At 33.0% G+C, this 13593-nt stretch overlaps 2 protein-coding genes across 2 annotated transcripts; both read left to right on the top strand.

Moving 5' to 3' along the window:
- The first annotated feature begins 300 nt into the window (after positions 1 to 300).
- LOC141349144 (uncharacterized) lies at positions 301 to 10889 on the top strand. Its single transcript, XM_073861788.1, has 6 exons — positions 301 to 421; positions 3792 to 3959; positions 5912 to 6667; positions 8321 to 8635; positions 10664 to 10803; positions 10884 to 10889. The coding sequence occupies exons 3-6, from the start codon at positions 6304 to 6306 to the stop codon at positions 10887 to 10889; spliced, it is 825 nt and encodes a 274-aa protein (XP_073717889.1). The 5' UTR covers positions 301 to 421; positions 3792 to 3959; positions 5912 to 6303.
- On the top strand, positions 10808 to 13217 carry LOC141359555 (uncharacterized). Its single transcript, XM_073862208.1, has 3 exons — positions 10808 to 11189; positions 11314 to 11622; positions 12640 to 13217. The coding sequence occupies exons 1-3, from the start codon at positions 10910 to 10912 to the stop codon at positions 12714 to 12716; spliced, it is 666 nt and encodes a 221-aa protein (XP_073718309.1). The 5' UTR covers positions 10808 to 10909; the 3' UTR covers positions 12717 to 13217.
- The last annotated feature ends 376 nt before the right edge of the window (positions 13218 to 13593 follow it).

Genomic DNA, 13593 nt, shown 5'->3' with positions numbered 1-13593 from the left:
TGTTAGTTACAGTTTTTGAATTCAGAAGTTAAACATATGGGTAACAATGTGAATGGTTGCTAGTATATCTAACACTAAACCTTATAGTTGTGTAAATGCAGGTCATGATATGACAGTCATATATGGTCTCACCATTTCATGTGCTTGTGTTGTATAAATTGTTGGATCTGCGTAAGTGATCATCTCTTCATCTTCGACTGTTTTAACAATAATATAATAGACACACAAATAAAATGTAAACTCTTGAAGTGTCCAAATCCAGTATTTTATTGGGTTTTATATCATTATAATGCAATACATTATTAGCAGTAGTGTTAACTTGCCCTGTTGTTCTGTGTTTTTTTGTTTCCTGCAGATGCAGAAGATCAGAACTGAAGCCACAATCATCAGACATCCAACAGCACAACAGATCAGAATAATGGTGAGAGCTGTAATCAATAATAAGAGTATCTGTCAATATCATAAGTTTAACTGAACACTGTCTAATAATAATCTCAGCTGTTGTACCTGAACACGGCTGACAGAGATGAGTGATGTTGAGATGTTGAGTTTGGTTTGTGATGGGATTGTTGAGTACACATCTGTATGTGTTTGTATCCTGATATTCAACCTCCAGAGGTAGAGAGAGTCTGATGTTGAGATCAGACACACTGATGCTGGACAATAAACGGTTTCCTTTGTACCAGGACAGACTCACATCTCTCACATCACTCACATTCATCACTGAACACAATAATGAACAATTTGAACATTGAGAAAAAATTCTGGAGATGACAGGAACAGGGAGACGAGCTGGAAAACAAACAAGAAGCTTCCCAGTATAAGTGACCGGCTTTCACGCTGTGTTTACTACAGTATGGTCAAAAAATATAAAGATGCCATAACCATTTTGATTCCCTAAAAAAATCTTTTACTCTCTTACTGTTACTTTCTTATACCACAGGGCTGTTAAACGCTTTATTCAGAAATCAGGTCAAGTATGCATTATTTTATGCATTATTCACATTAAAGTTGTCTGCGGTCTGGGTTATATAGAATAAATGTAATTGCAAATACTCTTTTGTGCACAGATGTTAAAGGAAAACACCACCGTTTTTTATATTTTACTATGTTCTTACCTCAACTTAGATGAATTAATACATACCTATCTTTTCTCAATGTGTGCACTTTAAATCTTTGTACAGTGCCTTGTGAATGTGTTTGGATTTAGCCAAGCCACATTCATTCCTTAGGAGCCAAACAGGGATGAATTTACAAGACACCATGTTTTCCCTATTTAAAGACTGTTACATGAGTAGTAACATGAGTACATATGGTGGCACAAAATAAAACGTTCGTTTGGATCCTAAGGAATGAATGGGGCTTGGCTCCTAACACATTTACAAGGCGCTTTACAAAGATTGAAAGTATATGCATTGAAAAAAGATAGGGATGTATTAATTCTTCTGAGTTGAGGTAATAACATATTTAACAAAATATTGAAAAACTGTGGTGTTTTCCTTTAAAGGTTCTTTATGAAACCATTCAGCCCAATAAGGAACAATTTATGAACCTTTATTTTTATGATCTTATACAACCGAATACAAAAAGCCACAACATGAGATCAGTTTCGGATCCTAAACTAACACTCTCTCTGCAGACTAAAGATTATTTTCCGTAATTAAACGTTCACCTAATTTGTCCTTTAATTTTAATCAATGCTGCATTACTGAAGTCTATCTGATGATCTTTAAGATAAATCAATAACAGGCATTTGACAGAGAAAATGCCAAAACTCCACTCACCATAGACAATAACATTGAATCTGTATGAGATCTCCTTAACACTGTTGATATTTACTTGATAAAGTCCAGTGTGTTGAGTTGTGATGTTTGTGATGATGAGATCTCCAGTTTGATTTTTCACCTGCAGTCTGTCTCTGAATCTCCCATCAAAAACATCATTTATTGAGATATCTCTGGTTGCTCCATTGATAAAAGCTACGAGAGACTTTTGAAGTCCAAACTTCCACAGTATCAGATCATCTCTCTGTATGTCAGTAATATTAGTGTGTAGAGTAAGAGAATCTCCCTCCATCACTGACACTGACTTCACTTCAACACCAATCACACCTGCACACACAAATATACAGATAGAAATTAAGAAAATATTCAAGACTTTTAATGAATGTAATAAAAAAATTAAATACTTAAAATTGAAAGACCTAAAACAACAGCATGGAAGAAGTGGACAAACGCAAAACACAGATATGTGAATTTAAATTTTAATATATTTACATATTTAATCTGATATAAAAAATTATGTCCATTTCAGGTTCCTTATTTATGATAGAATTGAAGTTCATTTGAGTTTCACAGAAATATCATCATTATAACAGAGAAACACAATTTAACTTCCAGAACTTCTTTAACAGGACATTTATAATTAATATAATATAATATAATATATAATTATAAAATATATTAAAATTTTCAATATATGACATCAGAGACCTGAATCCAATCTTACATTTGTGAATTAAAGCAAGTGCGTCTTCAGACTAATCAAACTAAAAATGAAATATTTAAAATTTAAACTAATAACAAAAATTTTAACTTTATTAACTTACCAGTCAGGCCACAGAAGCACAAACAGAGATAAACACACATGAGAAACATTTTCTTCAAGACTCGACACAGTGATGCTATCAAGAAGAGTTGTGTAGAGAGAAGTTTAGATGTCTGTATTATTAGGTTGTTTAAGATGAGCTGTAAGTATTGTGCAGAAATAACACAACTGTGTGCTTTGACAGAGTAAGTGTGTGTTTTGTGGTTGTTTCTTCAGGTTTGTTCAGCAGTGTTTTTTCTGTGTTGTTACTTAACCTATATTCATCTCACAGACTCTTGCATTGCAATATTTAAATGCTCTGTCTTTAAAGACTACATGAGTTTGCAGCTCTCCTTAGAAAAAAATGCATTCACAAAAAAATATATAGGACAGTCTCTGTCAAAAAAATCCACTTGTGGTCTTTTAGCCCTCACGTTAAATCTAGCAAACACTCTCAGAAAAATAATGGTACAAAAGCTGTCACTGGCACCATAACCCATTAAAATGTCCAAACATGTAAAATTTGGTACCGCTACACACTCTTAAGAAATATAAAAGTGTACTTACAAAGGTATCTGTCCAAGCTTTTGTACCTTTTTTTTGAGAGCACGCCTTTTATTTTCCCTGTTGTTTCGCAATGCTTGCATGTGCCTCTTTTGTGGCTTTTGAGAGTGTACATTGTCTTTGATGTGAGTATATATGTCTGTGTGCGTATGAGAATATGTGGTTGAAGGCACAGGGGTGGTCTGATCTCAGCAGACTTATCTTTACACAACTTTTGTTAATATCATCACTGTGTTAAGTTAAATTTGAACTGGTTTCAATCCTAAAGTGTAATTTTTTATCAGATTAATTTGACATTAGAGTAGTGATGAACTCAGCTTCAATATAATAAATAGGCATTATTGCCACGAATATTGTTTACATTTCACATTGGGGTAAAAGAAAATGAAATTATACAATATTTTAATAAAAAAATTATTTTTAAGTTAAATAGTGGAGAATAGAACCCATTAAAAGTTGAGGCTTTAAAAGGCTTTAAAATCAAAATGAAATTGAAATGATAATTTGTTTTGGAATATTGTGGGGTTTTTTACAAATGACTTATATGAGCTTCATAATTAAAAAAAAAATTATAAACCCTCTTTAACGCAAATCTCCTCCCCTCACTATCTCTCTTTGTTTCTGGTCATATGGTATGGCAGGTGGGCGGGGTTCTGGAAAAGATCACAGCAAATAGCAACACGACCCAACAGAATGTTGTGTTCTGAAGCTGTTATACGATTGGTCATCCTTGCTCTGATGGGCGTGGCTACAGTTGCTCTATCCAGTCATTTATAAAGTTAAACCCAGCATGGACATACTAACTTCTGGTAATTAATTATTTCTTTTTTTTTTCATTTATTAATTCACATTTATTAATCTTATTTATTAATTAATTATTTTTTTACATTTAATAGTTATATATAAAGCTTTTATGGAAAAATGTAAGGAAAAATTTTAATGTGGCCTATTTGGCAGCCAGAGCTGACATAGGCTACTGTATAAAGAGCAAATGGATCCAAATGTTATATTTACTGTTTAATTTGGCCGTGTTCCTCCCTTTCTTTCCCCTTTTTTTATTTACATATTAATTTTTTTAATTCACATTTATTAAACTTATTAATTTATTAATTCACATTTATTAATCTTATTTATTTATTAATTATTTTTTACATTTAATAGTTACATATTTATTTTTTATTATTTATATAATTAAATTATATATTTCATCTGTGTGTATGGATGTTTTTCATGATCTCTTTTTGGAATTATTATTTTATGTAAAATATCAATTAAAATACTTTTTAACCCTTTAAGCATGCAGTGCCTTTCACCTATATCCTTACGAGCGGTGGCTATTTAAATATTAGTTTTCCTGTAGTAAAAATTACTGATGAAGCTGTCAGGTTTCAATTAAAGAGATAGTTCACCCAAAAAAAAATATTTTTTGTCATCATTTACTCACTCAAATCTGTATAAATGTACTTGTTCTAATGAATACAAAGGAAGATATTTTGTTTGTAACCAAACCGTTCACGAGCCCAATTCACTTAGTATTATTTTTCCTACTATTGAAGAGAATGGGGCTCATAATCAGTTTTGTTATAAACATTACTCAAAATATCTTCTTTTGTGTTTATCAGAACAAAGACATTTAGGTTACACTTTATTTTGATAGTTCACTTAAGACATTTTGCTGACCATAAATAACTTTGCAACTACATGTCAACTAACTTTCAATTATTTGCAACTATATGTCGACTAATTGTCATTAGAGTATTAGTAAACTGTAAGGGTTAGGGTTAGGGAAGAGGTTTGGGTTAATGGAATAAGTTGACATGCACCTGCAGATATACTTATAGACAGTTAAATGTCTGTTGAGATATCATCGCAATAAAGTGTTAGTAGATATTAGGCAGACAGTTTACTAATTCTCTAAAGATTGATAGTTGATAAATAGTTGCAAAGTTACTTATGATTAGTAAAATGTCTAAAGTGGACTATCGAAATAAAGTGTTACTGAAATTTATACAGATTTGTTACAACATGCGAGAAAGAAAATAATGAAAGAATTTTCATTTTGGGGTGAACTATCCCTGTGTCTAAGTCCTGTGTCTTTGTCTACCTTTGATATGCTCCGCCCAATTGTTTTAGCAAGTAAATGTTAGCGATGTTCTGACACCTGGGGCCCGTACCATGAAAATGGTTAAACAAACTCAGGGTTACAGGATTAGTTTCAGGTTGACAAAACCAAGCCAATGTGCAGGCCTTGTTGGTAAAAGCTATTTTCATGGTACCCAAAACCCAGGATTTGCACAAACTAATCATAAACAAAGCTGGCTAACCAACTAAACCAGTTTCATGGTATAGGCCCCTGGGGCTGTGTGAAAAACCTGTTTTTGGATCAGAGCGCTACTGGTTTAGCTGTTACAAACTAACACTCAGAGATGAGACACTGAAAAGCTTGAATATCTTTACTAATCGTTTTTATTTTAACTAAACACTTTATAAAATGAAGACGATCTCTATACTCTTTATCATCTCTTTATTTATCAACAGTAAGTTCATTTGTCAACATTTCTGAAAAACACTTTTATTTTTTTGTTGTTTCACTTATACAGTATGTTTCATCCTTCACCTGTTTTAGTTTACATTATTGTCTTCATTGTGTATATGTACCCTGTGTTATCCTTTAATGCTCATCTTGTAGTGTCAATGTCTGTGTGTATGGTTTGTGCTCAGTTTATTATTAAAGTTTATTTTGTAATGTCTGTGTGTGCAGGTGTGTTTGGTGATCCAGATGAGATCGAGTCAGTGTCAGTAATGGAGGGAGATTCTCTTACTCTACACACTGATATTACAGAAATACGGAGGGATCATGTAATAAATTGGAGATTTGATGGGGTTCGTATAGCTCAAATCAACAAAGCGGCCAGTATGGTGTTATTAGATGATGATGTTCTTGATGGGAGATTCAAAGCTAGACTGGATCTAAATAGTCAAACTGGAGATCTTACCATCACAAACATCAAAACTAAAGACTCTGGAGTTTATAAACTACAGATTAGTGACAGCAGTAAGAGTATAGAGAAGATTTTCAATGTTAGTGGTGAGTATTTCAAGCAATTTAACATTTGATTTTATAGACACAATCTCTTCTAGGTGTTATTTGAAATGAATTACTATTGTTCTGCAGGTGTGTTTGGTCATACAGGTAAAGGAAAGTCTGTGTCAGTGATGGAGGAAGACTCTGTTACTCTAAACACCGATGTTCCGGATATCAAGAAATATGATGAGATACGGTGGAGGTTTCATGAAAACTCTCCTCTAGCTGAACTTAACAGAAAAACTGGTATCTTCTTTATACAAGATGATGTTCATGATGGGATATTTAAAGGCAGACTGCAACTGGACCATCAGACTGGATCTCTCATCATCACAAACATCAGAAACACAGATTCTGGACTTTATGATGTAAACATTACCAGCAGCAGCAGCAGTTATACCATACATCAGTCATTCACTGTTACTGTCCGTGGTGAGTAAATCAAATTAATTTCTTGATCCACTTTAATGTTAGTAGCTGTCTATTTCTGAGCCAGAGATTGATCTGGCATCATCTATAAAACCACTGGCATTATATTTTTATGTAGAAAAGCAGTTCTCAGTAAAAGCACATCGATATAAGTACAAAAACCTTCAAGCAAGTTAATAACTAAAGTGAAAAGATAAAAAGATGTTTTGTGCTTAATTGGTGAAAATGTAAAAACTCTAGTTGGTCCTGGACAAAGCATGATGTGAACCCTCAATGGATTGTATTACTTGGCCTTACAGCAATGGGTTATTGTTTTGTAAAATCTGCAGATGGGAAAAAACATAGTAAACACTAGATGGTATGAGGAAATGAATTGTCAAGTTAGGGTAAACAATTTAAGTAACATTCTTCTGTGAACCTGTATGTTCACTTTTAGTTAGCCTACTCTACTAGACTGTAAAAAATATGCAGCATAAAGTTTAAACAACTTAATTATGCAAGTCAATTCAACCTACATTTTTAAGTTTTGACAAGTTAGAAAAACTTTTAAAAAAAGTTTAAATTGTTTAACTTAATTTGTTAAGTTAAAGTAACATAAAAACATATTGATTTGATATTATTTTTTACAGTGTATACTTTGTTATTTCCCACCAGCAAATAATCTGGTAGATTTGAAGGGCCAGATTTACTAACAGCCCAAATCATCGTTTGCTGTTAAAAAAAACTAGTGTCAGGATTTACCAAAGACATGTAGTGAAAAGTTTGTGCTGAAAAGGTGGGAAAATTTTTATTTTATGCCAAAATCATGGGAGGAGAGTACTTAAATGAATCATGCAATGCGATTTACAACCATTGCACTCAAATGTTTCATGCATGTCTTATGGGACGTACACACCAAACGCGAATTCAACGATTTGTGCAAGTAGATTACATACAAAGTCAATAGGCTTGTTTGATACGTGGCTCGCCTCACCTGAAATTTTGATGAGAGCAGGTGGTTGCAGTGATGGGAGAAGTGAAAAAAGAGCTTATAAATCGTACACTTCACCAATCTAGCAGAAATCGCGTTTGCGTATTGTAAACAATTTCTGTAGAAATCACAGTATTACTGGGTATTACTTTCAACTAGCTTCCAGTAACTTACTGTAGATTTTACATTTATGTTATTTACTGGCAACAGTTTGTTAACATTTTCAGTCTTTACTGGCAACCAGCTGCATAATTACAGCAAATTTTTTACAGTGATTTTATTGCGGATAAAAAAGATGCAACTGAAATACCAATAAATGCATTTACATAAAGATGTATATATGGAGAATTATGTGAACTGTTTATTACTGAAAAAGGCTACTTAGTAAATGTTGTGATGTATAAATCTAAGTCTAGTGATAATATAAAATCAGTTTCTGCTGTTTGAAATAAACTGCTCTGAGTACAAATAATTCAAAGTTAAAGGAATTAATAAAAAATATAAATGTCATAATTCAATAACAATAATTTTAACTGTAGTAAAACCATGATTCATTTTCGTGAGGGTAAATCTGGCCTGAATTGGTTAAAATTGCGGTAGGGATTTTAATGAGGTGTAGACATCAGTGATCTTTGTAAGATAAATCAGTGAAATGAAAAGATCTGACGTTGTTGTTGTTGAAACAGGTGGAGTAAAGTCAGTGTCAGTGATGATAGGAGATTCAGTCACGCTGTACACTGATGCTGATATTCAGACTTATGATTTTATCGAATGGATGTTTGGAGATAAACGCACACGAATAGCTCAAATAAATAAACCAGATGCACGCTTTGTTACGTATGATGGGGATGACGGGAGATTCAGAGACAGACTGAATCTAAATGATCAGACTGGATCTCTCACCATAAGAAACACCAGACCTGAACACCGTGGAGTTTATGAAGTAAAGATCAGCAGTAAAAGACATTCATTACACAGAAGATTCATTCTGACTGTCACTGGTGAGTAACTTACGATTTTATTTACAACACTAAAAACATACAATGAAAGCTTATATCTTATCATTAAAAACAAACACTTTGCTGCTCTGTTTTCAAAACCATGAAGAATTAGAAAGCAGAACCCACAATGTTAGTAAATTAAGATACTGTGTATGTTTGTTTACAACACTGTTAAAAATTTCTGTAGAAATGACAGTATTACTGACAGCTGTTTGCCAGTAACTTGCTGTAGATTTACTGGCAACAGTTTGTTCAAAGTTAAATGAACATTAAACATCAACAAATTTTTGTCTTTACAGAATAAAACTATAAAATAACAGCCTCATGCAAAGCATTCTGTGAACCAAAATCCAAAAACTTTGAACAATCTGTTGGCAGTAAATAACATACATTTAAATCTGCAGTAAGTTGCTGGCAAACAGCTGCATAACTACAGCATTTTTACAGTGTAAAGCTGTTTTTTGTTTAGTTTTATAAATGCATCCTTCACTCCATGCTGTTTTTATAGTTTTGCACACACAGTCCAGTGTGTTTTTAGAATGTCCAGTTTCTAACAAAATTCAAGATTTAAAACTCGATTATTTACAGAGGTGAAGGATGTCCCGCACACTATTAGCTTGCAAAAGATGAAAATATTTATTACAGCGACGTTGCGATCACAAGAGGCATATGATCCTTATTGAAATGTCGCTGTAATAAATATTTTCATAGTGTGTGGGATACCCTTTATTTTTGTACATGATTGGACTTTATTTTCTCTCTATCTTACACACCTATCTGGGACTAACAGGTGTGCAACATTGTTCTTCTCAAATCTTTTTGGATCAATTCAGAAATGTTGAAGAAACAATCATTATTTGTATATTATTAAAGTTGTCTAAACAACTTAAGTGAGTTAATAACTTGAAGCAAAAATATTGACGTGTTTGTAAAAATGTTTAATATTTTATGCATAGTGAAACGCTTGGTTTGAAAACATTAACTGTCAATGGTTGCTTTCTGTCCTCTATATTCACTGCTGATCACACATTTTAACCCCGTGTTGAGTCAAAGAGGGACAGAATTAATCCAGAAAATGTTTACATTTAACCCAATGGTTGGGTTCAAACAACCCAGCATTGTGGCACGAAGGTTTTTTCTTTTTATTTCATTGCCATTGATGTAGTAAATATCTGGGTAAATATCGGACAGAACGCAATGCTGGGTTAAAAATGACTCAATGCTGGGTTGTTGTTGTTATCCAACCATGGCTTGTAATAACCCAGCAGCGTGTCCTGTCTAATTTTTTCCCAGCCATTCGTTAAAAACAACCCAGCATTTGTTCAGTGTATAGAGATAATTTTCATCTTACCTAATGTTACATTAAAGGGGCCATGGCATAAAAATCTGTCATGTTTAAGTGCTATAATTGGGTCCCCAAGTGCTTTTATCAACCCAGAAAATTTGAAAAAGAACTGAGTAACTTAGTTTTGGTAAAACCATTCTCTGCAAGCACATGAAAAATTAGGTTGTTGAAATTTGTCTCTCCTTATGATGTCATATGAGCTCTTATTATAATAATACCACCCCTTAATCTGCACTATCCAACCACGGCACATCCATTTAGTGCAGAGAGAGAGAAAATAATTGACAGCACAATTGAGTTTGAATTGCATCAAACCACCATCCTTGTCATTAGTGTTTGCATTTCATAAGCTCATTTGCATTTTAAGGGACACACCCAAACGGCACATGCTCACACCTACAAAGTGTCAATTTTAACATGTTATAATAAATTATCTATATGGTATTTTGAGCAAAAATTTTACATGTGTACCCTGGGGACACCAAAGGTTTATTTTACATCTTAAAAAATTATTGTGACATGTCCCCATTAAATTTGACATGTCCCCTTTAAAAGTGATTTATGCTGTTTATGATTCTCTTTCAATAAAATGTAGTGTTATTTACCATGTTTTACTCATATGTGTTGGTCTGTTTCCTACAGATTAGATTCATTTACACTAATATATTTCTTTATCATTACAGCAATGGGTCTGTCTTTAAGTACTCTGGCACAAGTTTGTGGTGCCTTCCTGCTTATTATTGTTGTAGCTGCTGCTGTGTTTTGGTATTGCTTCAGGGCTCAGCCGAGAGTACCAAATTTGGCTGTAAGAATTAATAACAAAGTAATAAGAATTATTTCCATCAAGTAAAATTGATGGTGTAACATTGTGCATTTTGTGTTTGAAATCACATGTGTTTGTAGCTGTAATAGATAAGGAGATTGAGGTGATGGAGGGAGATTCTGTTACTCTACACAATGATCTTCATCAAATATTGAGTGATACTCGTATTATATGGAGCTTTGGATCTAAAGAAGTCACCATTGCTAAAATAAAAAAAACAAGTAGCAAGTGTGTTGATGAGAGATTTAAAGACAAACTGACACCGAATCCTCAGACTGGAGATATCACCATCAATGACATCAGTAATGAACAATCTGGACTTTATCATCTAGATATCCCAAAACATAAAAAACTCTTGTCAAAGACATTCAATGTGATTGTCATCTGTGAGTATTTTCTGCAACGTTTCTCATTTTTTGAAGAGAGTTAGCACTAGATTATGAAATTTCTCTCCTGGCATTGTGGTGAATTATTCAATTTTTTTGTTGTTTCAATATTCTCCTGTTACAGGTAAAGAAATAACAGTAAATGCAGGAGAGTCTGTCACTTTAAAGACTTCTGTTACTGAAATACAAAATGATGAGAAGATCGAGTGGATGTTTGGAAATAAAGACACTGTCATAGCTCAAATCAGTGCCATTAATACCCACAGGACATATGATGGTGATAATGATGTATTTAAAGATAAACTGGAGCTGAATCCTCAGACTGGAGATCTCACCATCAATGACATCAGACAAAGACACGCTGGTGTTTATACACTAAAAACCGTCATCAAAGGAAATGTCTCTTTTAGGAGACTACCTGTGTCTGTCACAGGTGAGTAATATTGTTGTCCTATATTGTAATGTACTGCAAGAGTGATTTATGACTATCACATTATTTTGTAGATAATATTAATTATGTTACGACCATCTAGGGCCAGTCATAACATAAATAAATGTGTGCTCACTCATAATATATTTTCAACAAAGTGGTGTTTACTTATATAAAGAAAATAATAATAGTGAAGCAAAAGGGATTTAGCTCAGGAGTAGACAAGGCCAAAATAATAAACAAAAGACAACTAATTAGATCCCCACTAAATTCCCTAAAAGGAAAAAAAAGAAAAAACATTAACAAACAATACAAAAAGAAAATGAATTCTCACTCCCTACTACATTATTTAAAAAATAATATTAACAACAAAATCATAATGAATCTAAATCAGCAAATAATAACGAAGGTCGACCTTACAAAATAAACTTAACACATGTTTGGGGAGGTCCTTCCTTATAACTGGAAACAAAAGCAGGGACCGGACCAATCAGGAACTCAGGACCATGCATGCCTCCTCCTGAAACACACATGCTTAAAAAAATCTTACAAGATGTAACAATATCATAGATAATTAAAACATTTAGTTTCTGTTTTATTGCCAAAGTCAAAAAGGGACGAACCCAGTCATTGGGTTGTAATATAACCTATATGTTAAATTAAGGTATAGGCAGCATAGTTGTTTTAACCCAAAATGCTGGGTTGTTTTAACTCATTTTTGTGTCAAATATAAATATTTTCTGCGTTAATTTAACCCATCATCTGGGTTTGTCTCTTTTTGACCTACACTGTAAAAAGTGAAAAGTTGGAACACCTAAAAAATTGTTTTTTCAACATAAATTGTTCGGTTAGTGTTTTTTAACTTATAATATATATGTTGAAAAAAATATTTTTGTAGTTACCAATTGCATTAAATTTTTTAAGTTGATCCAACTTATGTTATCCAAACTGTTTGTGTAAAAAATAGTTTTTCCTCTCTGAGCATCTTTTGATTTTATGTGTTGTCTGGGTTTCTTACAGATATGCCTGCACAGCATTGTAATGAATTAAAACCTTTGATAAAGAGTGAGACGTCCAGTAGCGGTGATGTCTCATGATCAACATTACAAACACATCATCTGTTACTGTTACTTGAAATATCACCATCATAGCGATGACTTCAAGTTGTTTAATATCCACCTGTCCCAACTCAGCCGATATATAAGCACACACATTACGTCACCTTCAGTCTTCGTCTGGTCGTGTTGATAAAAGGACCACATACCGGTGCTTTACCAGTGTCTTCTCCTGTTGGTTGATTCTGTTACTTTGCTCCTGCCTTTTCTAAACCAAAGTCTTCTTCACCTATCCACCTGTTAAATGGAGAGGATTAAACTCAGTATTCATAAGCAGTGTTCATGATGAAACAGTACATGATGATTATCCTGATAAATCAACTTGACCAATTTACTTTGTAGTGTTGATAAAGCTCTACTGGTAGAGCAGGACTCTTACAATGTCAAGGTCATGTGTTTAATTTTCATAGTTAAATATTTTTATAGAAACAGGAATAAATATTTGCACAGTAAAATTGTGGATTTACTGTCTCTGTAATATAACACTTTTTTATATTGTTGAATCACATTAATGTAATAATAAATATGATTATGTTATCAAGAGCATTTGTTTGTGTTATATTTATTCATTAACTGATGTAACAAGCAACATGTGTCTCTTAAAAGATGGAATCTGATTTTATTCCAATAATTGATCAATTACTTGCTAAGAGAAAGAATTATATTTACTTATGCTATTCTGATGATTCTTATCAGTTTATAGACATCTATTATTGGGTGTTTGTTTGCTCTGTACATGACATCTGTCAGTCAAAGGTTGAGCTGTAGTTGTTAATATCTGCTATTAGACACAAGATGGCGCTCTACTACTGCTTTATGTATGGGTGTATATAATCTACTTCAAATATAGTCTTTAAAC

The sequence above is a fragment of the Misgurnus anguillicaudatus genome, chromosome 23, assembly GCF_027580225.2.
Source record: "Misgurnus anguillicaudatus chromosome 23, ASM2758022v2, whole genome shotgun sequence".
Classification (NCBI taxonomy): domain Eukaryota; kingdom Metazoa; phylum Chordata; class Actinopteri; order Cypriniformes; family Cobitidae; genus Misgurnus; species Misgurnus anguillicaudatus.
Note: the sequence above shows the minus strand (reverse complement) of the source record. Positions and strands in the feature narration are given on the sequence as shown.